The sequence below is a fragment of the Brachyistius frenatus genome, unplaced genomic scaffold (genome assembly GCF_029030835.1).
Source record: "Brachyistius frenatus isolate BFR_SWC_R1_liver_20210118 unplaced genomic scaffold, ASM2903083v1 Contig_51, whole genome shotgun sequence".
NCBI classification, from domain to species: domain Eukaryota; kingdom Metazoa; phylum Chordata; class Actinopteri; family Embiotocidae; genus Brachyistius; species Brachyistius frenatus.
In genome coordinates this window covers 1,270,773-1,298,754 of record NW_027210650.1, presented here as the reverse complement: position 1 = coordinate 1,298,754, position 27,982 = coordinate 1,270,773, and the positions used below count along the sequence as shown (strand labels likewise).

The 27,982-nt window shown below is 46.5% G+C and overlaps 2 protein-coding genes across 2 annotated transcripts in view; one reads left to right on the top strand and one right to left on the bottom strand.

The window, feature by feature from the left end:
- The window catches only part of etv4 (ETS variant transcription factor 4), a 30,990-nt gene extending 15,648 nt beyond the window's left edge, over window positions 1–15,342 (top strand). Inside the window, 9 exon segments of the mRNA XM_069704596.1 lie at window positions 5,036–5,165; window positions 6,171–6,353; window positions 6,477–6,657; window positions 6,659–6,917; window positions 10,486–10,554; window positions 11,243–11,290; window positions 12,280–12,458; window positions 14,226–14,327; window positions 14,775–15,342. Coding sequence (XP_069560697.1) covers window positions 5,036–5,165; window positions 6,171–6,353; window positions 6,477–6,657; window positions 6,659–6,917; window positions 10,486–10,554; window positions 11,243–11,290; window positions 12,280–12,458; window positions 14,226–14,327; window positions 14,775–15,002 — 1,379 coding nt within the window. The 3' untranslated portion in view covers window positions 15,003–15,342.
- Window positions 15,343–18,878: 3,536 nt separating this feature from the next.
- On the bottom strand, window positions 18,879–26,770 carry dhx8 (DEAH (Asp-Glu-Ala-His) box polypeptide 8). Its single transcript, XM_069704591.1, has 23 exons — window positions 26,613–26,770; window positions 26,305–26,390; window positions 26,125–26,197; window positions 25,935–26,026; window positions 25,567–25,673; window positions 25,013–25,411; window positions 24,760–24,904; window positions 24,317–24,523; window positions 24,126–24,213; window positions 23,854–23,951; window positions 23,421–23,568; window positions 22,711–22,892; window positions 22,110–22,304; window positions 21,791–21,976; window positions 21,426–21,636; window positions 21,151–21,332; window positions 20,810–20,950; window positions 20,557–20,712; window positions 20,338–20,475; window positions 20,061–20,189; window positions 19,565–19,761; window positions 19,282–19,461; window positions 18,879–19,196 (listed from the first exon to the last, which is right to left on the bottom strand). Exons 1-23 carry the CDS (start codon window positions 26,719–26,721, stop codon window positions 18,977–18,979), a joined length of 3,669 nt encoding a protein of 1,222 aa, XP_069560692.1. The 5' UTR covers window positions 26,722–26,770; the 3' UTR covers window positions 18,879–18,976.
- Between the last annotated feature and the right edge of the window lie 1,212 nt (window positions 26,771–27,982).

Sequence of the window (27,982 nt, the reverse complement as noted above, 5' to 3'; positions counted from 1 at the left end):
TGTCTGTTGAATGGGCCCCTCCTCCCCCAATGTAATGATCCCCCTACTTCCTAAAGCACTCAACCATGACCATCACCTTTCACCCCCGCATCCTCCCCCTCTAAAGAGCCAACATTTACATATGTAAAAGTCCACCAGCACCCTGCCTTAAAGGCCGGGGGGGGGGGGGGTCATCCCTTTACAGAGCACTCCAAAAAAAAAAGGGTGCAAAGGGCGAAGAATACCACAAAATTACCGAGGAGGAGATAAGACGAGTTTTGAAGTGAGGAAAGAACCCTTTGACCCGGTCGGTTTTGGGAGGCGGTGGGAACCCGCCACGTTCCTCCGCCCGGTGTTGAAGGACAAAGTGCATACTCATCATCCACAGGAACATAAATACTCCCGTATATACATATACTTTAATGTACACACTCCTGCGTTATCTCAAGGCTTACATTGCGTACTTTATCTGTCCGCTCACTTCCAAACACCTTCCAGGTTCTTCACGCTTTAAGTTCACAAACTGAGATTTAAGTCCCGTACCCCACCCCCCCCCCCATCCCCACCCCCTCTTCCCCCTCGCTGTTGAAGAGAAACCCTGAAACACGAGGATCTCTGTGAACGGGTGATGTAACATTTAACAAAGCAGTTAAAGGAGGTCATATTGCCCCAAATAAAAGCAGGAAGAGACGGGAACCTGAAGAACATAACTCTCCCCGGATCCGTTTACAAGACCGCCAGCACCTTATAAATTTTAGCAGAAGAATTTGACATCATTTGGACAGCGAGATTTACTGTAATATGCCGAGAGAGTTTGTGATAGTTGGTGGAGGCCAGGGTTTTTTAAATCGAGGACTATTTTTGGATCCGGATGTTAGATTAATCCCCAAATTATGTTATTTTTTTTTTAGACGCGCAAAAGGAAGACGATGTCCTGATGTCCTGAGTGAAATATCTCACCACGATCTCCTGAAGAGAAATCAGAGCAGCTTTAGTGATCTCTGACTTTTCCCGTGGCGCCACCGTCAGACCAAACTTTAGCTTATCTCGACAACATGCATGTTGAAGTGCAGCTCCACGTCTTGGGGGAGTACGACTGCATACGTGGAAGAGAAGTTGTACGAAGCTTCTTCTGGCCTCAGAGAGAGCCGCGTGAAATCGGATGAATTTTTCTCCAGTGACGGCGATGAAAGATTTATTACCTGCTCCGAGCCAAAGCACACCTGAATCTAACAATTAGTGAAGTGCAAAGCGTCCCGAATCACTAAAAGCAGTTAAAAGATTAATCACCGAATGGTTTAGTTCTTGACCGGAGTTTCCGAGTGCGCGGCGCGATTCACCGAACCGAAAACACCAAACGGTGTACATCCCTCATGTTCTCCAGCTTCCAGACAAACACACCAAACTCTTGGTACTTTAGAAGTTCACTCGTTGAATCTCTGTTTCTTTTTCAATAATATTTTAAGTCTTGGAAAAAAAAAGAAAGAATCATTTGCAAACAGCGCAACAATAACCTAAATGTAGACACCGAGCTTTATTTTATTTATTTATTTTTTATTTATTTATTTTATACACTTTATTAATGAATCATTCTCAGCAAACACTAGCGCGGCGCCAGGTAACCTGACCTGATATGTTTTTGGATGATGGGAGGAAGCCTAGAATGTCCGCACAGAAAGGCCCAGGACCGGATTCGAACCCGGAACCTTTTTTTTTTGTTGCTGTGAGGTGACAGTGCTAAACACTGCACCAAAAGGAAGATATCCTCGGATTCTGATCGATTTCTTTTGCCTTCTAGTCCTAATTAGCATCGTTGGCATGTTGACGCGCAAAACAAAGAGGGGTAAACATTATACCGGCTAAACGTCAGCACACTAGTATCGTCGGTGTGGGTACGATAGCATGCTGCTTCTTAATATTTTGTGTAAATTACCACCGTACAAGTGTCAGAAACTGGTTTATCCACATGTTGGAGAGTTTGTTAAACAGAACATCAAACAGCTCCGTTTAATTGGAAAAAGGCTCGCAACAGCAATCTCCCGGTCACAGGCAAATAAACAAACACAAAAAGCTGATCTGATGCTCGTTCACCAGATTAATTAATATTCCAGAAAGGTCACACACCCACAAATAGCTTCAAACGCACACACAGCCAGACCCTCCTCTGAAGCGCAGCTGACGGCGTTCCCGGGCCGGAACATCCTCGTAAACCGAGAGCCACATCAAGAGCGGTGTTCCTGCCGGTCGCATTAGCGGCTCCACTTGGCCACGCCGTCGGGCGGACTTGTGCACACCCTCTGAGGATCGTTTGCAGTTCACGACCATGGCGGAGAAAAGAGGAGGAGGGGGGGGGGAATGGCAATAGACCAACACGCTTGTATTATTAGAGCGGCATGTCATGTGCCACCGTGCCGTGTACCAGCAGACGAGCTGTCGGAGACTTAGAGGAGGCTGGAATCCCATCGCGTCTGTCTGGGAAATCTGGGTAAATGCTCTCTAATCCCGTTGATCCTCCGCTAAAGCCAACACTTCCTCACCTGCCCGCCTGCCATGGGAGAGTGAGTACAGACTAAAAATAGGAAGGTTATGAGGATGAGGAGCGCCGTTTGATGATTGTCTGACTCAGTTTGTCGGTTTTTATTTTTTTGTTTTTTTTTATATATTCATGTTGGCAAGCTCAGTCCGAATGCAAACAGGTTTAAAGTGAGATGAACTTCTGAACGCCGGTCTTGAAGGAATTCCAACTTTTTTCAAAGCAAACCAAAAAAAAAAAAACCCTCTCAAAATGACTCATTGCACTATTAGAACTTAATCCATTCAGTCTGGTAATGTTTGGAAAGTCTTGAACTGCGGCACGGTGGTGCAGTGGTTAGCATTGTCGCCTCACAGCAAAAAGGTTCCGGGTTTGAATCCGGTCCTGGGCCTTTCTGTGCGGAGTTTGCATGTTCTCCCTGTGCTTGCGTGGGATCTCTCCGGGTTCTCCGGCTTCCTCCCATCACCCAAAAACATGCACCTCAGGTTAGTTGGCGCCGCGGTCGTGGCAGCCTGTTGCAGCAGCTCCCCCTCGGGATGCTGCTGTAGCGAAAGAATTTCCCCTCGGGGATTAATAGAGTACAATAAAATAAAAAAATTAAAAATTAAAACTGTTTCAAGTTAGCGTGGAGCTAAATCGGAGGTCAGCCGGTGGAAGTCTCCGGTGCTCGGCCATCGGCTACTCCATCGCTGCTGGAAAACGGTGGATAAATGAAATAAAAAAGCATCAGAACTCCTGCGAAATGACTCATTTTTTAACCATCAGAATTTGATCCAAATGGTCCCATATCTTTTGGAAAGAGTCTAAAAGACAAAGGCATTGTTGAACAGTTTTCGGTTAGCCGATCTCCGCCTTTGAATGTCCCACACTTTAGCTTTAATGTACAATGATGGCCTTTAAGTCCGAAAAAACAACAAATCCTCGTATTTGAAAAGCAAGAATCAGGTGAATGTTTGGTATTTGTAGCTATATGTAAAGATGTTTAGTGATGCTTGTTTTTGTTGTTGTTAATGATTGACTCATTGACTCATTGAGACATCATCTTTAATCTTGACTCTGTACTTACAGGCAATTTTGAGAGTTCAGGAAAAAGTGCCGGCCTAACAGCAGATCCTTGAGGCTCTTTGTGGTTTTATGTCACTATAATCTTTTCTCACTTTTCATTCACACCATTGTTGTTTTTTTTTCACTTTCTATCTCTTGCCTCGGTGGAAGAGTCATTTTGGGCTTTACTCAGTCTGCCAGACTTTTTTTTTTTCTCCTCTTTTTGTGAATGGACGACACTATGTAATTACCTGGGCTGAGCTTTCAGTGTGGCCTGCTCCGTCAGCTACACACGCGCACACACACGCACGCACACGCACACGTTTATGCACACACATTCATGAGCACACTTAGATAGACTAGCCTAGAGTACTAATACACAACACGCTCCTGCACACGTGCACACACATAAATACATGCCTTCCCAGCTGGAAGTGCACAGCTGCTGCTGTTTACCCTGCCGGGACCAGAAAAACATCCTGTACAGTTCTCCGGGTGAAAACCTCCCCTCACATAATAAACACGAGCCCTCAGCACAGTTTGAAGCTCCACTTTGGGTGGTTTCTGTGGCCATTAAGGCAAAGGTCCCCTCCAGCAGTCCAGCTTGATCGACAGTTAGAGATTGAGAGGATGCCGTTGGGGGAAACATCAAATGGAAGAACAAAAAAAAAAATTCCCATTTCTTTCGAAACATGTAGCATTATCAGGTTATCTCTTTTTCTTTTTCTTTTTTAAATCTTGGACTCTTTACGTCAAGAAAAAAAAATAACAAAGCGCACAAGCGATGGCAAACATCTGGATGCCGATAGGAAAGAATGCTGCGACAGAATCTGTGTATATGTCGTCGTAGCAGAGGTGTGACGTTCACTTTCATCAGTCCACAGACATCTCTCTGGCCCGTACGGTTGTTTAGCTTTAAGCCCTACTTTGACATGAGGAAGTTTTGGCTGCTGTTGTGTCTGGAACGGTGAAGAAAAAAAAAGAAAAGTGGGCGAGGACACTTCAGGCTTCCAAATAACTGCTGGAATGCAGTGTGTGTGTGTGTGTGTGTGTGTGTGTGTGTGTGTGTGTGTGTGTGTGTGTGTGTGTGTGTGTGTGTGTGTGTTCGCCTGTTCCTCTCTGGTGTTTATGTCCGTGTGTGTGTGTGTGTGTGTGTGTGTGTGTGTTTATACACGTCTGTCTGCTGCCCTTTGTTTTGCAGTTGACAGTCGCTTAAGCATTTTGGCTGGCATGTAAAACAAAAAGCGATTCCTGTGCAGATAGAAGAATTTGCTTTTGGCCTTTGAGCTCAAAGGCTGTAGTATCGGGGCAGGGCCAATTCACAAAGGAGCACACAAAGCCCTGCGGTGTGTGTCTGTGTGTGTGTGTGTGTGTGTGTGTGTGTGTGTGTGTGTGTGTGTGTGTGTGTGTGTGTGTGTGTGTGTGTGTGTGTCAGTGCGTGCCAATCCTCACCTGTTTTCTGTTTACTGTCTCTCCTAGCGGTGGCATTTCACAGCCCTCCTGTCACTATCAAGAAGGAACCACAGAGCCCGGGCTCCGACCCCAGCCAGTCCTGTAGCCACAAGCAGAGCTTCAGCTACCCCGGCGGAGAGCAGTGCCTTTATGCCAGGTACTTGATGAAACTGCAGTAGTAGGCTGTATGTCACCATGTAGTAGTGTTACATTCAAGGATCCCTTTCAACCAGAAACAAACAGATATTCTTGTTGTTGTTTTTTTTAAATCATCTCTGGGAGTAACTTCCTAGTTTCTCTGAATAATCAAGAAGAGACACATGCTTTGTTCCAGGTGGCTACTTACATACAAACACTCAACATTTTGAGTGCACACATTCTGACAAGTCTGCAAACATGCAGCACACTGAGTACCCGGAACGGCGTCTTAAGAAAGGTGCAGCTGTTGCACAACACAACACTAAAGTGTTTTTTGTTTTTGTTAGTACCACTAAACGACTGTTGGACAGAAGCCATCGGTGTATTTATTGTTAAACAGAGCGCAAAAACAGTAATTAAATCCAGCAGTAATGTTGGCAGGTGAGGCATTCAAATGTTACGGTTATTTCCAAATAGCGATACTAAAATGAAAGAGAACTATAGGTGAATGTATGAAGGGAAGTACGACATCAGGAACGACTTCTTCATTGGCAATCAACCATGTAGAAGTTACGAAGTCATCAATAATTACCCAGGATATTACGTCTGGAAAGAGATGATGCTGTTTTTATGCTTTGATCACTGATAATTGCAATTCCATTTACCTCCACTGCTTTTAAATGGGAGGCAGAAATCTCAAGGGACAGAAAAGGGATGATACACTCTTATTTACAGACGTCTTTTCTTACCTAAAATGAAACAATCCCTTTCAACAACAACAGTTATCTGCGCACAGCGACCCGGCACTGGTCAGCTGTCATGCAAAAGTCAACGCAGCTAAAACTCTGACCGAACAGTTATCGACTGAACCCCGATGAAAGAACTCCCATTAGCTCTGTTTGTTGTATTGACTGGAAGAAAAAAAAATAACACCTCTCTGCAGTTCGACCCTGTTCTGATGTGTGTATTCATGCATGATTGGATCCTCGTGTGTTCATGTATTGTTTTTGTTTTTTTGTTACAGTGCCTATGAGCAGAAAAGGGCTACAGGAGGAGCTAAGAGCTCCTGCCCAGGGACCCCCATGTCTCCCATGCAGCAGCACTACTCCCCAAAACCTGCCACGGCCGGACGGCCCGATGCGGGCTACATGAACCCAGCCGCCGCCTCTCAGCCGCTCCCCAGCAACAGTTACCCCATCAACACCAGGTGACACAGCATGGACGTCTCTCCAGCAGGGACTTTTGAGTTGCATTTTTAAAAAAATTTTTTATTGATGATTATATGAATGAGATCCTGAACTGAACTGAGCTTCTGCATCTCATGTCTCAGTTCCAGGTTTCAGGGCCCTTCAGGAGACCCCATGTGCCCCCAGTTCCCCCCACCAGGGCAGGCCTTCCAGCGCATGCCATCTGCCCCGGCTGGACATGGCAGCGGTATAGCTGGTGTAGGAGGAGGAGGAGGAGGAGGGGGCGGTGGAGGAGGACCAGGGGGTGGTGGTGGTGGTGGTGGTGGGGGGGTATCACCGGCAGCACTCTGACCCCTGCATGCCGTACCTGCAGCAAAGCTTTAAGCAAGAGTACCTGGACCCGCTGTACGAGCGGGCAGCTCACATGGCCGGCCCGGGGCACGGCAACGGGCAGGGACACGGGCACGGGCCTCACCCCCACCCGCACCCCCACCCGCACCCACACCCACATTCACACTCACACCGGTTCCCACCAGCCCACATGATGGTCAAACAGGAGCCCACAGACTACACCTACGAACCTGGTGAGTGATACAGACCGTTGTCACCGGATTTAAAAGAGGATGTCGTCAGTGTCAGCTTTTCTATGTCTGTAGTTTTAATTCAAGCAAACTGAATATGATTATGATTAATCAATTCTTCTTTGAGTCTCTGAAATATAAAAAATATCACATCAAAATCTCCCTGGCTGAAGGTGAATTGCTTATTTTGTCCAAACAATGGAGTGCTTATAGGATAATCAGTGATCTAAATCATTTTTCAGGGTCAAACTCGTAAACGTCTGGCATTGTTCCTTGTTAGCAAAGTTTTCTGTTGACTAAAAAGACAATTTAGTGACTTAATATTTTTAAGTAATAAATATCTCTCAAGGTTCCTGAAGGTCTTAAAAAAAAGTCAACCTCGTGGCAATTTTTATGTTTTGGGTTGTAATGGAAAAGCCTATAAATGTAGATGTATGGACAAAATATGGATTTGAACATCAGTTAAATCTGGTGAGCACACCTGTGAAGTGACTCCAAAACATCAGTTGGCCTCGTCTTTAAAAAAAGAAAAAAAAAAGTCCCTTTGTTGAAAAGAAACTTCCCCAGTGTGCACAGTTTACTCTAGAACAAAATGTCCAAAAGGCAAACAAACTTCTCCGCTGTATCTCGACTCCCTCTCCGCCTCCAAAACTCCTCCTTTCAACTCTCTGACACTTTGCAATGAAAAGAGGAAAAAAAAAAAACAACAGTATTTTTTTTTCTGCTGCTGCAACACTCCTCCCTCCTTCCTTCTCCCACTCCCTCCCTCCCTCCCTCCTCCTCCTTCCCTCCTTCCCTCCCTCCACTGCTCTCAGAGAGAGAGAGGCAGAGGAATTTCATTGAGAAAATGGAGGGCACTGGAAAGACTAGAGTCCCTGGTGGAGTGCTCCAGGGTTTCAGGTTGCACCAGCAGCTTCCTTTTTCTGCAGGCAGATGAACTCATAATGGAAAAATGAGCGTGGCCGCAGTAACTCGAACCTCTCACTGGCTGGGCTCTGGGAGAAAGGGTGAGGGGAGGGAGTCGAAAGGAGTGGAGGGTAATGGTGTGGGGAGGGTGCAGTGTGTGTGTGTGGGTGAGGGGGGGGGGGCTGAGTGCGGGGCGGGGTAGCCAGCTCGGGCGCTTTAACAACAAGCTTTACCAGCCGTGAGGTAGAAAGCAGCTCCTCTGCTCGCTCCTGTTTGAGGGAGAAATGTAACACTTCCAGCTCACCGTGTCCTCCTTCACCTGCTTTTTGTTGAGATTCCCACAGGTCACAGGCACACCAGCATTAGCGGACGGCTACTAAAGCACCGCCTCGCGGTGCAGAAACCAGCAGACCTAATGCAAATAATAAAAAAAAAAAACAAGGAAACATGACCGAATTCTTTTCACTCCTACTGTTTTTACAGCAACACTGTAAAAGGAACCTTTGAGAAAGAAGAACAAAAACAAGGGGCAGGGAAAGTACAAAAGGATGTTTTTTCTGTGGATAAGTGCTCGGAGAAGGAGAAATGTTGAACTTGGTGCGGTTTCCTCCGACGTGTCTCTGATACGAGTTCGACCGCCTGCGGAGGCCGACGTCGAGACAGAAGATCAGAGTTTATCATTCGGTTTGTTGGCAGTTAAAGCAACGATCTTCTGGGGACGAATACGTTGTGGCAGGAGCCTTCGATTTGGAGATCCTGTTGCCAAATTCAATCAATAAAATCAAATTTCATGATTGCTGGTAGATCTCCTTTAGCGCAGCTTCTCCATGTACAGTGTGGAAAGCCTAAAGTAAGAAGAACGCCTCAATGAAAACTCAAATTTGAAGAATTATTCATTGAATTCAAGGTCTAAAATTTCTGCAAGCCGTTATTCTGTTGTTGGCTAAAGTCGCTCCTTATTAGTTTTCTGGCGGTCCATCCGAAAATATTCCCGTCATTAATTAGATATTAGGCCTCAAAAAGTGGTATGATTGGGGGCGCTCAGGTTTCTGCTATAGGTGGGCGGGGCTTAGTGTCCTCGGGTTTCCCAATCAAATCGAGTGACTGATGTAAAATGACTTCTTTTCGCCGAAAAATCTTTTCCTGAACTTGAACCACCTGGTTTTTGTCAACCTAATTACGTGTTTTTGTTTGTGCCTGAGCTTTTTTACGCCTGGCCAAGACAAGACGAGACAACACCAGACTCTGACACGGTATCCTGTTGTGAACCGATGTCTTACAGGCTTTGGTGAAATGCCCGTGCATCATTACACTATGATGCACCCTGTAAATAAATCATCCGCATTAATATGGTTTCAAAAGACAGCTTGACTTCAGTAATTGTTGTTTATTGGCTGCTAGTTTACAGCGTCATCCATTTCTACGGTCATTGAACTGAAATAAATCACATCCCAACATCATAGGTGTGTCATGAGAATAATGATAATGGGGCAGATAAAAAAAACCACTTATTGAAGTAAATAGCATGTAAAGACAAAACGCTACCAGTGTTTTCCTTTTAATGCGAACAATGACGACCAAATGCCACAAAGTCTCCAGCTTTTAAAAGCCGGGTAGAGAAACGAGACTACCGAGTTTCACATACAAATTAGCGCTCCGTCGCTTAATCGCCGCTATTGTGTCGCATGAAAAGACCCAAAATGGTAACGCCACTCGGTATACAATTAACCCGGGTGCTCTCACACCCAATCTGCCCATCGCTCCCCGGTGGCAGCCTCGCCATCGCTGGCAGACATATTATTTACAGTATGATCGAGTGCTGCTGCCCCGTAATGGAGGGTTTGATTTTCCCCAGTGGCGTCTTTATCGCAGTCGCAGCGCTGCAGCTGCATTCCCCGGGAGTGAGTCACGGTCGGAGCCAGAGGCAACGAGCTGCACCTTTCAGGGGTTTTTACATTTTTATGCTGGCCTCATTGATACAGTTGACAGACGGATTAAAAACAGACAAACATAAAATAGTCGGTGACTCACTTTTTTTTATTATTATTATTATTATTATTACAAACGACCAAAAGAAAAGAGAGCACATACTCTCACCGACACACAAAGGTGAGCAGGGCAGTCGCAGGAAACCGAGCACAATAGTGTTGCCGAACGGCTGGCAACACGTTCAATGAGCGTTTCAAGTGTTCCAACTTGCAGAGAATTTAAGCCCGGAGGCTCGCTCGGACCGATATGAAATCTATATGAGCGAAAGCGGCTATTTGAGCCAGCCGGTGATGTGCCCAGACGAAGTGCAGACGCCGTGTACTGTACCACTTTTCAGGTCTGGTGAAGGTGCTTGCTCACGGCCTAAAAATACCAGCAGAGAGAGAGTGAGACAAGGGAAGCGATATGATGAATGCGGAGTTTGTCCTTGCGGGCGATCGCGCCAAATATCCGTATTGTGGGAAAGCATAAACTTTCACAAACTTGAGACCTGCGTGGCGCCCAGTCGACCCTTTGTGATCGGTGTCCATGACCTTTTCAGTGATGATACATCATTTATAAAAGAATATTTTGGCCTGTGCAAACTAGGCTTTTCTCTCTGAAACGGTGTTTAATTTTTTAATTTTTTTTTTAATCAATAAATACATATTTTAATGTGAAGCCGTTTGTGTTACAGATGTGCCTGGATGTCCCTCCATGTACCACCACAACGAGAGCTACCCGAACCCTCAGCACAGCAATGAAGGTAATACCAGTTTTTTGCTGTTGTATTTCACCCGTTTTTTTTTTTTTTTAAAGACATCTGCCAATTTATTGTTCTGGAGCGGAAGGTGTCGTAGTGATGTCGGTGTACTGCACCCGATGTACTCCACTCTCCTCCGTCTCCATGGTTTTATCTACGATGAGCCCTCTCTGGTGAGAGCTCTGCGGTCATTGGCTAACCGGCATAGTGTCCGTGTTTCCATTGGCAGAGGCCCTCTCGCCTCACCCCTGCCTCAAGAATCCCTGAATAAACACAACTCCCGGAGAAAGAAAAAAATAAATAAAGTGCCGTGTTTCCCCTGCAAAAAGGGGAAAAACAATCCCTGCCTTCACTCCTATTGTTTTTTAGACCATTTTCGGGTAATTCGGATTCTGATTTAATGATAATAAAGAGGCGGTCAAACGACTCGGAGGACGTGAAGGAAGACGCTCCACAAGTCCTGGGAGCAGATATTCACATGTCTCCACGATGAAACCCGTCTCCCTGTTGGCGGAGCGGAGCGTACGCCCGCCGGCCCGATGTTATTCATGTGTGAATGGATCCTTCTATGTTTGGTGGAACGGTATTCAAAGCTCTGGCGCCGTTCCCGAAGGAACAAACCTCGTTGTGCTCCAGATCAAGGCCACTTGAAACTCTTAACACAATCCCCCTCCTTGTCTCTCTCTCTCAGGCTATCTGTTTGAAAACGACTCCCGTGTGGTTCCAGAGAAGTTCGAAGGTGAACCTGCTGCCGGCCGACTCTGCGTTTTCACACACACACACACACACACACACACACACACACACACACACACACACACACACACACACACACACACACACACACACACACACACAGAGCTCATCGCTTGCCACACAATCACCCCGTCCAATCTGTACATCCCGGACTATCACCTTCTGCAGACGTCAGAGATCTTCGTGCGAGACGCTCCTCCAGAAGCTCTTGTCGTCGGAGGCTTCGGTTTCTTCGCGCCTCCTCTGTCACGCGGCGACGCGCCGCCGGTCGGTTTGTTGACGCTAAGTGAGACGGAAGGCGAAAGAGCCCGACGGGGGCGTCGGCACGGGTTGAACCCGGTGGAGCGCGCGACTTCTTCTACCGAGTTGCGACGGCGGTAACTTAGCCGCGCTTCTCGTGTTCCAGCACTTGTGTACGACGTATCCGGTGACCGGTAAACAACGAAGGAGCGAACACGAATCAGTGTCCGTTTACCCGCCGATTGCTGCACCCTGCGTCGTTTTCATTTCTAGCCTGATTAGTATGAAGCTCCCTGTTGATTTTTATCTACATGCAACTGCGCTACCTTCGATAATTAATCTCCCTTCAAGCGCCTTTATTTATTTATTTATTTTAAGCAGTGAACCGTCAATAATAAAGATTCGATTGAGCGCTCGTCGGTGTGCAAACATGGAGAGTAGACGAGCTGCGGATGTTCTGGTCCCACGAGAATTCGTTTTCAGCTGTCGCGGGTCAAACTTTTTCTTGTTTGTAATGTAAGAAGCACTTTAGAGCGTAATTTACTGATTGAATCTTAATGGTCTGATGCATTAATGTGCAGAAAACAGATCAAATATCAGTAAGTTGGCAGACGGAGGGTGAACCACGGCGAGGCAACCAAGATGTCCGACTCAGGAACTCGGAGGCCGTTTGTGATAACGCGCCCGTTCCCCGTTAACGGTGCTGACCGTCTCTCTGTGCCGCTCATCCAGGTGAGGTGAAGCAGGAAGGCGGCGGCGGCGGTGTTTTTCGTGAGGGGACACCGTACCAGCGCCGCGGCTCTTTGCAGCTCTGGCAGTTCCTGGTGGCCCTGCTGGACGACCCGGGCAACGCCCACTTCATCGCCTGGACCGGCCGCGGCATGGAGTTCAAGCTCATTGAACCCGAAGAGGTACGACTCCACTCTCAACCTCTGAATATTTCATTAAATAGGATGTTTCTTTTTCTTTCTTTCTTTTTGTCGGTCTTAAACCGGTTCTTTGCTTCATCGCCGAAGACTTTCTGAAGCATCTCAACCGTCTCTGTTGGGGATTTCCAGCTAAATTTAACGTCTGCTTTCTGCTGATGTTTCAGGTATAAATTGTAAACAACCACAAAATAAACAACCTGTTAACACATAATCAGATGTTGATCAAGCCACTAACACTAACATACTCACAAACATGTTCCCAACCGGTCGATGCAGTTGGTTTCTTCCTGTTAAAAGGGAGTTTTTCCTTCCATCTGTTGGAGGTTTTTTTTCCTCCTAGTTTACGTGGGAACTGCTGAATTGTCGGGTTCCTCTGTATAATGCAGTAAAGTCTTTTATTTGGCGCTATATCAATCAAAACTGAATTGAACATGTATGATGACTGTGTTGCTCAGTCCTGGTGAAGATCTCTGGGCCTTTATCTCTGTAGTGACGTCACTTTAAATGTTTGGATGAAGGATCCATAATTTAAAAGGCATTAGCATTGTTTTGAGCCTCCTTACAGTACGGCCTCGTCCTCTGACAGCGTTGATGGAGATTGTTGCGTTCATCTAAAACCTGACAAGAGCGGCGCCGGAGTTATTCTTGGACTGAATTTACGTTCGCCGGGTTTTGAAGGCGCTCCGTAGATTACAGCCACTCAAAGTGGGATTTGGCCACTTTGCTCACGCCTCTATTCTCTGATCCATCTACCATTAGTCGTAGACCCCCCTCCCCCCACCACCACCCTCCCATTCATTATTCAGCACGTGAAACGCTGGATTGATAAATGAAGGACGAGCGCCATCGCAGAAAACATCTCTCTCTCTCTCTCCTCACGTTTCCTCGGTCGAGACGTTTTCACGATGTTTAAGTCTGCAGAGTTTGATTGGCCGCATCAGACGGCGTCCATTTAGGTGCGTCCTAATACGGGAGAGGCCCCACATTGTGTTTTCCATTATCTTTTTTAATTTTTTTTTTTTACTATACATTAAAAATGAATGGGGTAAGAGTTTTACAGGAGCAATTAGGGGCTGAGAGCACACTCAGAGATCAAACAGGGCTGCTGCTGCTGCTGCGGGACACGACCCGTCTTCCTGAGTCATGAATCTCAGACACCCCCCCACCCTCACACACACACACACACACACACACACACACACACACACACACACACACACACACACACACACACATACACACGGACACACCGCCGAGATGTTTGTTAACATAAATTTCATCCACTCTTTTAAAATGATTTTTTTTGTGTGTGTGTGTTGGGGTTTTGTATAATTTTTCTATCGGAGGTGGCGGTTCCTTATGGAGAGTTGAGTTTTGGGCCGCGGCTGTATTTCACGGCCTGACGAGCAGCCGTGACTCCTATTTCACTGCAAACACAGTGGGACTCTGGTTGCATTCAAGTGGTAATGGGTTACATAAAAAGGAAGTGAATCCACATGTGGGGACTCGCCCTGCTCTTGGCTTGTTGACACAGTTGAATTTGAAAGCAGCGGGGGGAGTTTGCTTTGCCGCCGAGGACCCCTAGTGGTCACCGTGTGGCGTTACAGACACCTGTGTCTTGAGTTTGGGGAAAACATATATTTTAAGGAAGACATTGTTCTAACTAACCCGAAGCTTGATATATATATCTATGTCTATATATATATATATATATATATACCAGAGGAGTGACTACATCTTCCTCCTCAGGTTGCCAGGCTGTGGGGCATGCAGAAGAACCGTCCAGCCATGAACTACGACAAGCTCAGTCGCTCTCTGCGCTATTACTACGAGAAGGGAATCATGCAGAAGGTGAATAACGCACAACCCACTGACACGGAGAGCTCGGAGAGTTTATTGTTTAAAATGCCTTTTTTGTTTTTCTTTTCTTTTTTTAAGTCTGCAGATTTTGAAGGGAAAACAACTTTTCAACAATGCTTCACTTCTACCGTTTTGAATTGTTTTATTATTATTTAGGAAAGCTGCGATGCTGAAGGTAAATTTAGCAAACAGGAGGACAAATTTTAAACAAGACATTCTCCGAGCTTTATAAGTTACTTCTTATTGGAGAGGGCTTCTTATTTGATTTCATATTGTTGGGCCTCAAGTGTCTTCAGTTTGTTCAGCAGATCAAACCTCTTTCCCCCGAAAGTCGCCAAGTCTGACAGCGTAATATCTGTACTGCACACATATGTGTTTTATAGAAAAGAGTCCAATGTGTTTTTTCATCGTCCTCTCTCTCTCTCTCTCTCTGTTCAGGTGGCGGGGGAGCGCTATGTTTACAAGTTCGTGTGTGAGCCCGAGGCCCTCATCTCCCTGGCCTTCCCCGACAATCAGCGGCCCAGCCTGAAGGCCGAGTTCGAGCGCTACGTCAACGAGGAGGACACGGTGCCGCTGTCGCACCTGGACGAGGGCTTGCCCTACACCCCGGAGCAGGTGCCCCAAAACATGGGCCCTCAGCCCTACTCCAAAGGCTACATGTACTAAAGCCAGCCCACCCCACCCGCTCCGCCCCACCTTCTACCCCCCCCCCCTTACCTCCCTTCCCACCCCACCTCCCTTCAGAAATGTTCCTGTTGTTACCAACCCATCATCATACACATCCCCGAAACCCCCATGCACCTCTTGCACATGCCCACCCCATCCACTTGTATATAAGGCTATGGTGTTTTTTTGTTTTTAAATTAATCTCATTAGGGATTTTTGTTTTTGTTTTTTTTGTTCCGTTTTGTTTTTAAGAGCTGCATTCCTCTCAAATCTGAGGCCGATTCAATCCATAAACATGACTGTGGTTGAAAAGATTGCTTAATAAATACCCGTAATAATACCCAAACTGTCCAGACTGTTCTTTCATGGTTTTTTTTTTGTTATGAATCAAATTGTTCTTTCGCTCAATCTCAGTTTTTACAACAAAGAGGATTGCGATGGAAACGGAGAGCAGCTTGTCTGGCTCGCTGGACTAAACAAGAACAGTGACTCTAAATTAAATGAAGTATTACTGAGCTTTGGTAAGAAGGCTTAAATATGGTGCAGAGCATTTTTAACAAGACAACTAAGGTTGAATTTCCATTTTCCATAATCTGTCTGTATTTCTCAGAATATGGAGATTTAATGTTCTCATGCTGGCCACACGACTTTTTTGACATTTTGGACGACATACTATAGTATGACATTTTTATCATTTATGTCGTCCAAAATATGGAAATAATGTCATACTATAGCAAACTACGGCCCGCGGGCCACGTCCGGCCCGTTGGTCTTTTTAATCCGGCCCGCCGAAGATTGGTACAGAATTGCCCAAATCAAATCATATCATAATTATGACTGCATTCATTTGACCTTGTCCTGTAATACCTGGCGGTCCACCAGGTGGCGCACTAGGCGCAGTGACGCGTTGACTTGATTTTGCGGAGGCCGGGCTGCTCCCTGTCGTTACTCTGCTGCTGCTCTGAACACATCTGCAACAATGAACGGACCAAAGAAAAGAAAAGTCGACGGCGAGCGCCGAGTGTTGAATAAGGAACGGACGACTAAATCCTTTTCCACCGAAGTCCGGTCGAAGGCCGTGTGTCTGATTCACCAAGAAACCGTCGCGGTTTTAAAGCCGTCACTTTTCCACCAAGCACGCTCATGGCGCCAACAAGCAGTCAAGGCGGGAACGGACGGCGACCGCTCGGAGGTCGGCAGATCGTTTGCAGGCTCAGCAAAACACCTTCATCTGACAAACTGCCATCCAAGAATCAAGCACGAAGACAAGCCTGTCTCCGAAGGGGAGTTCCTCAAAGAGACAGCAGGTGTCTTGTGTCCTGAGAGAAGAACAAAGGACGGTGACTCGCCGTGTTGAGCTGATTGACGAAGACTAAACAAAGCAGGCTAAACAAAAGAATCCATGAGAGGGTGAAAGAGGACAACCCTGAGCAGGAGGACATTTTCTTACGCTGTGTAAATCCGTCCTGCAGCTCGACCACGTGGTGAAGCCGGTTGTAGAAGTGGTGAACTTTATTGGAGCGAGGGGACTTCACCGTCGTCAGGTTATTAAGTTCCTTGAAGAAACTGACTCTGATCACCAGGACTTGCTTCACCACTCCAACGTCCGCTGGTTGAGTTTGGGGAAAGTACGTCAACGAGTGTTGGAGCTCAAACGAGAGATTATCTCATTTTTGGAGCTACTTGAGAAAGCTGACGGTTTTCCTGAGCTGAGCGACACAGATCGTCTTTGTGATTTGTCTTTTGCTGAGGACGTACTGACACACATGAATGAGCTGAACGTGAAGCTACGAGGGAAAGACCAGTTTGTCCATGAAATGTACACAAACGTCAGAGCCTTCAAAACCAGGCTAGCTTTATTCTCAAAGCAAATGTCAAACAAGTCATTCGCTCATTTCCCCACGCTGGCTACGCTGAAAGACGCCCTGGACATGAAGACAGACAGGAAATCACTGGACGACCTGCACAGAGTTCTGCCATTGGTTCTCTGATTTTGGAAAAATTGACATGTCCCTTCAGCTGGTGTCCTGTCCCTTCAGCTCCCTCCTTCACGTCTCCTGGGCATCTCCTTCGCATCTCCCGGGCGTCTCCCGGGCGTCTCCTTCTTCTGTTCAATTAAGATGAACTGCCGAGATAATTAACGTCCAAACCAGATTTTTTTTTGTATCGAACGATGAGTCAGAGGTGGAAGGAACTGGTAGAAACCTGCAGGCTACAGATGACCGAGTCACCGTCTGTGTGCCAGTTAAAACAGGAAACCCTGATAACCATCTCCATCTGCAACATGCTCACAGTGGAGGAGGCCAGATACAAACATTTGATTAACCATCAGGGTTGCTGTGATTTTGGAGAAGTGAAGCTTTTTTAATGGACTCAATCATGAGCTCAATCATGAGCTCTGGACATCTTGAACAACTCCCGATCTTCTGTCTGTTTAACACTACGAGCATAACTTAAAATGCTTTAAAAGCTAACATTAATATCCACTTTTATATTATTGTACATATCTGGTGGAATTAAAAACGTTTAACACTGGTTGTTGTTCGCCTGCTTTTACTGTTAAATCTGTAGCAGCTGTTTATTTTCTTTGCTTATTAACGGTGACAACAATATTTTTTTTTATATATATAATAAAGTTTCAATCTGCACGTATAAACTTCTGTAGTTAATATATTTTCCCTCTGCAATAGATGACACAAATATTTAGTACAAAGCTTTTTAGAGTCAGTATTCACCTTCGTTATTTAAAATGTGTCATTTCTTTGCAAGCAGATGAATCTCTATTGTTTTTTATTATCTGTAGAGGGACTAGAGGGACAATCTTATCCTGCAGTGCAACTTCCATTTTGCTAAATATTGAGAATAAAATGGAAACAATTTTCCTTCATCTGCTTTTTTTTGATGGATTTCTGCCTCATCAGTTGTGGAAAGTTTTTTTCTTTAACTGCATTTTTCCAACACAAGATAAAAGTTGAAATGAAAAGGAAGATGACACCTACCTTTCCCAAGACCAGTGATCTTGTCCAGCTGTCTCCTGAAAGACATAAATGTGGGTTTAGAGATAAAACCCAAAGACACAACGAATAACCAGATGAGAAATGAAAGGCGTTTTGAGTTATTTACACTTACTGTAAAATCAGCTCCGTTTTCTGACAGAAAACTTTGTATTCTTCAAACGTCGGATGTTTTTCTTGATAAAACCGACAACAACTTCAGTCAGTTGTCGCCATCAGATTTCAAATTAACATAATATTATTCTTCCTCCACACTAGATTTTAAAGTTTCAGTCAGTTGAGTTCAGAGTCTCCATTGTTTGTTTGTACCTGAGATTTACTTCAAACAGGCTGGAGATGTGTTTATTATTATTATTATGAAAAGCATACAAAGTGATGCTTTCTTAATCCGTTGATGAATGACATTATTAAGCTACATTTCCACTGCCAGGATTGTTCATGTTTTTACAAGTGTCTGTATTTTCTTTTCTTTCAAATGTTTTTCCAGCGTTAGTTCCTTATTTTCTTCCTCTGTTGTTTCTCATGTGACTTCCCATCAAAAACCAAATCTAAGACTTAAGAAAACGTAGCATTTAATGAGGACACATTTCAGAGTTTCACTATAAGTCGGAGTTACACTGAAAAAGCCTTTCTGTACAAAATATATCGAAGACGTTGTTTCCATCCAACGACTGACAAAGCAGAACATAAAAGCCCCTTTAGGATTCAATCAGGTCCTTATTCAGGCGTAACACGGTGCGATTACAATTTACACATGAAATAAATAGTCCAAGGTGTTTATAGATTTTCCAAAATAACGCCACTAAAAAAAAACGCAGACAGATCTACGATGATTGAGGAACTGTTGGGGAAGAGGGGGGAGGGGAGGGGGGAACGGACCCTGCAGCTTGAAACTGAATTATAATGCAAACTTTTAAACCGGCGCTTGGTCTACGTCGGTCCGAACATCGGCGTGGTGCATCAGCGGCGTCTGAAGGCGCGGGAGATTCTCCAGGCGTTGGGCTCCTCGTAGCGGTTGTACAGCGGCTCCAGGCGCTGCTGCTTCTTCTGCTTGCTGAGGCGGGTCGGGTCGGACACCTTGAAGAAGGCCGGGGAGAACTCCACCAGCCAGCGGGGGTCGATGGTGGTCACCTCCCGCATGTATTCCTTGGTGGTCAGCACCAGCTCGTGGTACACGACCCTGCGGGGCCAAGAGAGGGAAGGTTTTAAGATACGGACCGCTTTAAGATGGACTTCCTCGTTTACCGCGGCGGGCGGAGTCTTACCACTCGGGCTGCCGGTTGAACAGAGCGCTGGACGGGTGGATGTACACCACCTGCTGGTCGATGAGGGTTCTGTAGCCCTCCTGAGGATCCTTTTTGGCTGCGTTCCTGAAGAAACCGCTGCAGATGGCTTTCTGGACTCGAACTGTGGCTTTACCACAAGATACCACATCCAGTTTATGTCTGGAAAAAACAAAACAAAGGAAGCACAGAAATATGGGTTCAGAAAAGACTTCCATGGGATTTCCCGTTGTGTTGGTAACATTTCGCCGCGGGTCGGTCGTACCTGTCCATGATACCCAGCATCTGCTTGCGGATGTCCTGGGCTCTGCGCAGGGAGCGAGCCTGGATGAAGTTCTCGTAGCACCAGGGGTTGGAGAACTTGTTGTTCTTCCAGGAGTTGTAGACGGCCAGCAGCGTCAGGTGATCGCCCTCCGGCTGGTGGAACTTGGCCTTCTTCTGGTCAGCGAGGGCCTGCTTGTCCTTTAAAACGGGAAGAAAGAAACATATTAAGAAATGAGAACCAAAAAGTAAAACCAAAGAAGTGTATGATCGGATCGTAAAGTCACAACATAATAAACAGTGAAGCAGAATTTTTAAAAGGAGAAAGAAAGAAATCCAAACTGCTGGGACGTTTTTTTTTTTTTGTTTTTACTTGGGAAGAAAAATGTAAACCGACAGATGAAATCTTAAAATGCGAGTTCTCATCGGGAGACAAATTGATTCTTCTTTGTCCAAAAATGTTGTCACTTCTATAAGAAGCTGTTGTTTTCCGTGCTCACCTTCGGCCTGTAGAAGACGTTCTGCACAGACAGCATGGACACGATGGTGAGCATCTCTTCGCTGCAGCCCAGATGGACGGACATGATCAACATCTTACACAGCATGGGCTCCAGAGGAAACTCCGCCATCTGCACGACAGCGTCACACAGAAAAGTCACGTGTTACTGGAAGTTAGAAAACTAACGGCAGCACATTTCATTTCATCTTCAAAGTGCACTGATGCGTATTTAAATCGATCCTCTTCGGTTTGGTAAAGCTGAAGGGGAAGCTGCTCACCCTTCGACCCAGTCGTGTGAGTAAGCCCTCGTCGTCCAGAGCTCCCAGAGTGTAGAGCTGCTCCATGGCGGTGATCAGAGTCTCCATGGGAGGAGCGTCCATGAAGTCGAACGACAGCAGGTCGTTGATGCCCATCGCCTGGAAGGAGCGAAGACAAACGTCAGAAGAAAGTCAGTCCCGATGTGTCGTGTTAGCGATCTGATTTCAGACCCGCCGTACCTTCAGAGAGAGCACGGTGCTCGCCAAGTTGGTTCTCTGGATCTCCGGCACGTTGGTGGTCAGCATCTCGTCTCTGTAGGCTCTCTCGGTGTACAGCCGGTAACACTTCCCGGGGCCCGTTCTGCCGGCGCGCCCCGCCCTCTGCTTGGCCTGAGCCTGACATCACAAGGGAGAAAAGACACGTGGAATATTTCAAACCAAGTCTTAAACAAAACCGCCGAGTGTGCTTTTGCTGTAATACAGACGGGCGTACCTGTGAGATGGGCGTCACCACCAGCTGATCGATGCCCGTCTTAGAGTTGTACACTTTCTGCTTGACAAAGCCGGGATCGACGACGTAGTAGATCCCATCGATGGTCAGAGAGGTCTCGGCGATGTTCGTAGCGATGACAACCTGAAGGAAAACAACAAAAGAAATGATATATTTAATCTGAAGCGTCACTGGATCAAAGAAAAAAAGTGTCCTGGATGATGCTGCTGAAATGATGTGATCATTAAAAACACACTAAAGTTGTGCAGAAAGTTAACAACAAAGATCCAGAATTGCTGCTTCAAACATGGATATAAATAATGTAGTGTGATGTTTAATTCAACCTTTCTGCTGCCGGGGGGCGCCGGGTCAAAGATCCTGGTCTGCATCTCGCTGGGCAGAGCAGAATAAACCGGCAGAATAATCAGCTCGGGAACGTCAGGTCCGAGTGACTTCATCCTCTCGTACAGGATCTCGCAGGCCGTGTCGATCTCCTCCTGACCCGTTAAAAACACCAGGATGTCACCTGAGCGGAGAGACGAGGCCGGAGGAGTCAGCTGGTGTAAAGAACAACCGTGCGTTATCTCAACGTTTTAAGAAACCAAATCAAATCAAATACCCGGCGGCTCTGTGAGATGGATCTGCATGACGGTGATGAGGCTGGCGTCCAGGTAGTCCGTCTCGGGTTCTTTGGTGTACAGAACCTCCACCGGATACGTTCGGCCCGGGATGGTGAAGATGGGCGCTTCGTAGAAGTACTGGGAGAACTTCACGGCGTCCAGCGTGGCCGACGTTACGATCAGCTTCATGTCCGTGCGCTTCTGCACGGTCTAGAGAAAAAAAATTATTTATAAATATATATACATATATATATATATATATATATATATATATATATATATATATATACACACACACACTCAGCATCTCTTTAAACTCTTCCTCTCTCGTTAGCGTGACAGGAAGCGATTTCCTCTTTCTTACCTTCTTGAGGAGACCGAACAGGACGTCGGTGTGGATGGTCCTCTCGTGGGCTTCGTCCAGCATGATGATGGCGTACTGGCCCAGTTCAGAGTCGATCAAACACTCTCTCAGCAGCATGCCGTCCGTCATGTACTTGATCACCGTCTCGGGGCTGGTGCAGTCCTCGAAACGGATGGTGTAACCCACCTGGAAACGCACGCAAGGCGAGTCCGCTTCAGACGATATACAGCGAGAACGATTCTCACACACACACACACACACACACACACACACACACGTCTAAATACTCCTGCTGTTAGTTTCTGTTGGGATCGCTCACCTCTTGTCCCAGACAACAACCGTACTCCTCAGACACTCTCTTGGCCACCGACATGGCGGCGACACGACGGGGCTGCGTGCAGCCGATCTTCCCTCTGGTGGTGTAACCGGCCTCCGCCAGGTACTGAGTGATCTGCGTGGTCTTACCCGACCCGGTCTCTCCGATGACGATCAGAATCTGGTTGTCGTGAACGGCCTGTGACGGGTTACCACGGAGACAACGAATGTTACATTTTATCCTCACTTGGATGAGAATATAGTTAAAATAAGTTTTAATTTAAAGAAGAAGAAGAAGAAGAAAAAAAAAAAGGGCCGACAGGAGAGAGATACGATAAACAGAACCGCCTGCATTTCTGCAGGGATTACTTGATATCACACTTGATTAACACCACAGGAAAGATAAAAAACAACAACAACAAAAAAAACAACAGGTGAAACCGAGTTGTTTATTTGACAGATGTTCCAAATCTGTAAATTAACTTAAGCAACGACACCTGCGCGTTAAAGAGATAATCACATTTTCAAAATCAGAAACTCCCACGAGAAACATGCAACTACATCCCAGAGAAGTCTCCCTGCCGCGGTGTGAAGCCGTGATCAACCTGAATGAGCTGCTCCTTCAGCTTGTAGATGGGCAGACTCTCCCTCTGCTCCAGGATGGACATCTGCGTCTTCTTTCCGTACGAGGCCTTGTTCCCTCCAAAAGCGTGCTTCTTCCACTCGGGGATGTCGTTGGGCATCATGCCAATGCCTCTCATGTTGGCTGCGATCTGCCTGCCGTCGACTGGAGAAACAAAAAGCAGAGTTGCATTTGATAATGAAGAAGAAAAAAAGACTTCTATCGTCACGGTCGGTTCTGCAGGGGGAGTGATGGCGGTTCATTTCCCACCCGTGGAAACGGTCTAGACCACCTCGGAGCCCGATGGAGAGCAACGCAGGCACACGGAAGCATGACAAGAGTCTTCCATCCGGCCAGATGGGGGGAAGCCAGATAACCATCACCAGCCCTGGCAGGCCGGACGGGTGCTGTCTGCCAGCAGGGAGGAAGTCGGACTCAAAGTGGGCTGTGTATTTTTTTTCCTTCTTTTTTTAAAGGCATGTCCAACACACAGACTACGCCGCGACATTAATTCTAACGTGAGCCAAAGGCAAAACTCAACTCTCTTCTCAGTTGAAGACGATCGATGTGCAAATTTCAAGACGGCAGATGTTTTTAATGGTTAAGTCGCAGATGTTGACTCCTCGTTCTTCGGCGGCGTCAACATCTGCGGCTCGACAACGACTTAATGAGCCGATGTACTAGATTTCTAACCGTCTGGCAGCGGGTCGACCCAGTGTTTGTTCAGCCCCATGGGGATGGAGTCCATCTCCGCCTCGCGCGCCGCCTGCTTCAGCTCTCGTCTCTCCTTGGCCAGAGCGCTCTGCATCATGGCGGCCTGCGACAGAGAGCCATCTGGGTTCTGTGGAAACAGCAGCGGACAGGTTATTAAATCAAATCCTAATAAAACGGCATGCCGCACTTGCTCTGAATACAAAGATCACAACCCATAATGCAACATTCTGAAGGAGATTGTGTTACACTGGTGGTCTCTGCGTTCAAATCAAATATCGGTTGCGAATACTTCTAATGTCTAATCTTGTAATATAATCTCTGGCTTTCTCAAATGTAATTACCAGTTTGGTCGTATACAGTCTGTTCTGTATCTACTTAAATAAAATATAACATACACAGAAATATATTTTACCTTGACAATCTTGACGGGGCTCATGTCCATGCTTTGCTTGGTGTGTCCCCTCAGGAACGGCGGTTCCTCTTCAACCAGCTCGATTTCCAAGTCTTCATCTGTGTGAACACAAACAGTTCAAACTCAGTCATGGTTCACACGAACAACGACAAACACGGTGCAGCTTCGATCTTGTTCAGCTACTTGGATAAACACGATATCTGGGAAGGTGTCAAATCAAACCAGCAGCATTGTGTGAAACTTCAGGATGGGAACGTAAAACAAGTTCTTACCCTCTTCATCGTCGACTTTAGGAAGGATCCCGGTCTCATCATCAAAATCAGGGAATTCTTCTTTGGACAGCACGTTGGCAGCGATCATCTGCAGGCAGACAAACGGGGAATACGAGTGTCGTGATGGTTTTAAAGAGGATTCGGTGTGAAAGACTCAACTGGAGCTGCAGCCACTCTGAACGCGTGCCCACCTGTTTGATTTCCCACTTCTCCGGGTCGGAGATCTTGGTGAGCCTCTTGCGCTCCAGGGTGTCGTCCTGCTCCAGCTCGGGGGCGTGGCCCAGGTTCAGGTTGCTCGGCCGGTCGGGGTTCCTCATGGTGATCTCCTCTCCTCCGTCCGGGCCCACGTTCCTCCTCCTGTTGGGGTTCAGGTCTTCTCCCGTCTCCTGGTCCACATCCTGGCAAAGCAACGGAGGAATAGATCCATTTACATCCTGGTAACTTGGAGCAGAACTTCCTACCCTGAGGTGAGATGCAGTGCTGATGAAATCTAGCTTTCCTGAATCTTTTTAATCGGAAAGTAATAAGTGGCTTAATCCCATTGAGTTAATCCTGATTTATATTAATAAAAGTTCTTCTCCACACAGTCAAACTTCAAATAATTGGGATTATGTATGTCTGCATGTGTTCGTACCTTCATACTGAGGCTGGTCTTGGATCCGGTGAACGACAGCACTTTGATCTTGACTCTTTGGCCTTTGCTGACGACATCAGCCACGTTGGCCACGCGGCCTTCTCTGCGCAGCTCGGAGATGTGGACCAAACCCTCCCATCGTTTCCTAAAAACCGGAGGAGGACATCGTGGTTGAGTTTATGAACTTAAATAACAGCCGGGAGAAAAAGAGCCGATACAGACGAGTCCATTTCATCAGGGACGTCACACTGACCTCAGTCCCTCCAGCTGAACGAAGCAACCGAACTGCATGATGCTGGTAACTTTCCCGTTGTAGATGTCGCCGACAGAAGGCTCCTCTGGTGGCGGGCGGTCCACGTGTTTGTCCTTCCAGCGGTCGGACTCTCTGTCTTGGTCTTTTTTGGGGCTCGGCGAGCGATCGGTCCAGCGGGACGACTTTTCTCTCCTCTTGCCACGATCTCCGTCTCGGTCTCTTTCTCTTTCTCGGTCTCTTTCTCGGTGCCGATCTCGGTTTCGGTCTCTGGAGTGAGACCTGGATCTGGAGTGCGATCGAGAGCGACGCCGTCTCTTCCGGTCTCGGTCTCGCTCCCTGTGTCGGTCCCTTTCTCTGCTTCTGCTGCGACTTCGGCTGTGACGTCTATTTTTTTCTGACCTGTAAGAACAAGTGAAAAAAAAAAACAACAACAACAACCATCGTTGACATCATCAAGATAAGTTGCTTTCACAGGAGTTTGCTAAAATGTTACAGTTTCCTTTTCAAGAACACAAATAAAATAAAGTTGACGGGATGAAATGTCGTCGTCTTACTTGCTCTTGCTTCCTTTGGTCTCAGACCCGCTGACGCTGGGCATAAACATTTCCAGCTCCTTCATGGCATCAGCTGCCACTTTCACATCATCCTCATCCAGCAGTTTCTACGAAGTTCAGCGAAGAAGAAGAAAAGACACACAGTCAAGTTTTAACTGGTCAACATATTCATTTGCAGATTCACAAAAGCAGAAAAACTGTCTTTATTATTATTATTATTATAACTGTTTCATAAACAAATATTTTCTATATCAGAGCTAATAAAAAATAAAAAGTAGTAATTATTCGTCTATCTGTCAGGATTTTGTTCCACAGTGATGAAGACGGTTAAAACCAGATAACAACTACAAACATACTGCACGTTGTACCTTCGGCACCGGATCATCTGCTCGACACAGTGCAGGAAACAGCTCCTTCAACTTTTCCTTTTCGGACTTCATCTTGGGAGGAAGCTCAGCGGCTTTAAAGGAAGGAAATAAATAAATAAATAAATAAAGGGGGGGGGGGGGGGTTCATTTATTGAGGGTCAAACACCAAATGATCAACACGTAGTTTCACCTTTACTCATCGACTCTTTGGACGGAGGTCGCATCGTCTGGATGAGCCGGAGCAGGTTACCGATGAGAGAGTCCTGGAAGACAAGAGAAAGCGGGTTACCGGAGCGAACCGGTCCCCCTCCGGTGTCTCCCTCCGGTGTCTCCCTCCGGTGTCTCACTTCACGTCCACACACGAACTTACTGTGAATTCGGCTCCATTTTGCAGCAGAAGAGCTTTGAACCCGTCGAAGCTCGGTTGTTTCTCAGCGAGGCTGATGACGAACTCGGCTGGAGGAGAGCAAACGGACAAAACAACAAAACAACACACGAGCGACACGGACACGTTATTTAGAGCTTAAAGTGACATTTTAGGGTTAAAAAGACTTTTAAATAAGACTCGGATCTGGAGGTAGCTAGCCACCTAGCTCGTTAGCACGAGCTAGGTGGCTAGCCGAAGAGTTCCCGTTGACTTTCCTGCGCCGCAGAATACACATACACACAGGTGTGTACCTAAATCTTTGTCGCTGAGTCCCAGATGGTTGTCGAGCTCCGTGCAGACTTTGGACACCAAAGATAAATACTCGAGCTGCGAGAGCTCGTCGACTCCGCCGTCCGCCATCCTCAACGCACGAGTCTTGTTTTTGTTCGACTTGCGCCCGGAAGTCAAATGGGGTTGTGGGATATACGCATGCGCAACCTCCGCTTCCGGTTCTTTGACGGAAATACGTGGATGGCGCCCGTCTTTATTATTATTATTTTGGTTACGCCCGCCGCGCGATGGCGCTAAAGCTCCTAACGGTGAATTGGAATGAGTTGCCCGCGTGTTTAGTTTACAGCTACTGTGACAGATCAATTAGTCATTTAGGATTTGGCAGCAGACAAAAGAAAGAAAAAAAAAAAAAGTATTTATGTCACAAAAGCGATCTATTAATTTAAAAGGCTTTCAGCCCACATGCTTTTTCTCCTTATTCGGCCTCAGGTTCTTGTTTTATGAAGTGAATATGGCTTGTGTGAATGTTTTAAAGCACATTTAAGCTGATTTTTTTTTTTTTTACCGAAGATATAAATATATGCACAACTGAGCTCATTTAAAAGTTCATGTTTTATTTTCTGTCTAAGGTACAGATTGAGCAACGGCCTTTGGACGCACGGCAAGAACTAGTACATCATGGTACCCTGCGAAGAATGAAGAATTTATCAACACTGACGGGTCTATGGTGCTTTAAATGTACAAAACAACAACAACAACATGCTGTTCCTTCCATTTTGCTCCGTACATCCCCGTACATATGGACAGACAGGCGTACACGCGGTCTCGACTTCTGGGGATTGAAGCTCCTGTAAGCAAAGGAGATGTTAACAAAAATGTTTAGGACAATTAACATGCTTCCATAAATATGTGGTGACATTTTGGTGACGGCGCTTTTCTGTTTCCAGGGAGGGACGATGTGCAGGAGATCAGAGAGGCAGAGTGAAAATACATAAACAGACAGGAGAGTGTGTGCTAGAGGAGTTTAAGTTGTGCAGGGAGGTATATGTAGGGTCATCCCAGGACGAGAGGGGGGGGGCGGGACGTCTCCTGCGGGCTGCATACCAGCATGTACTCCCAACATAAACACAGCACGCCTCGCCATGACCCTGACAGCGCACATAAAGTCATACAATATGCAGCCTTGATATACTTGGACCGCACTTCTCCCTTGGTAAAACGCTCAGTACGACGCCAAGAGAGATAAACCTGCTGGAGAGTGCAAAACCATGAATCACGGGGCTTTACACTGGGACGCTCAGTGTGTACCGGGCCAAGTTGAAAACAGGGGTAAAGTCGTCATGGGAACCAGAGCTAAGTGTTCACGATTGCACAAAGTGATTCATGACTA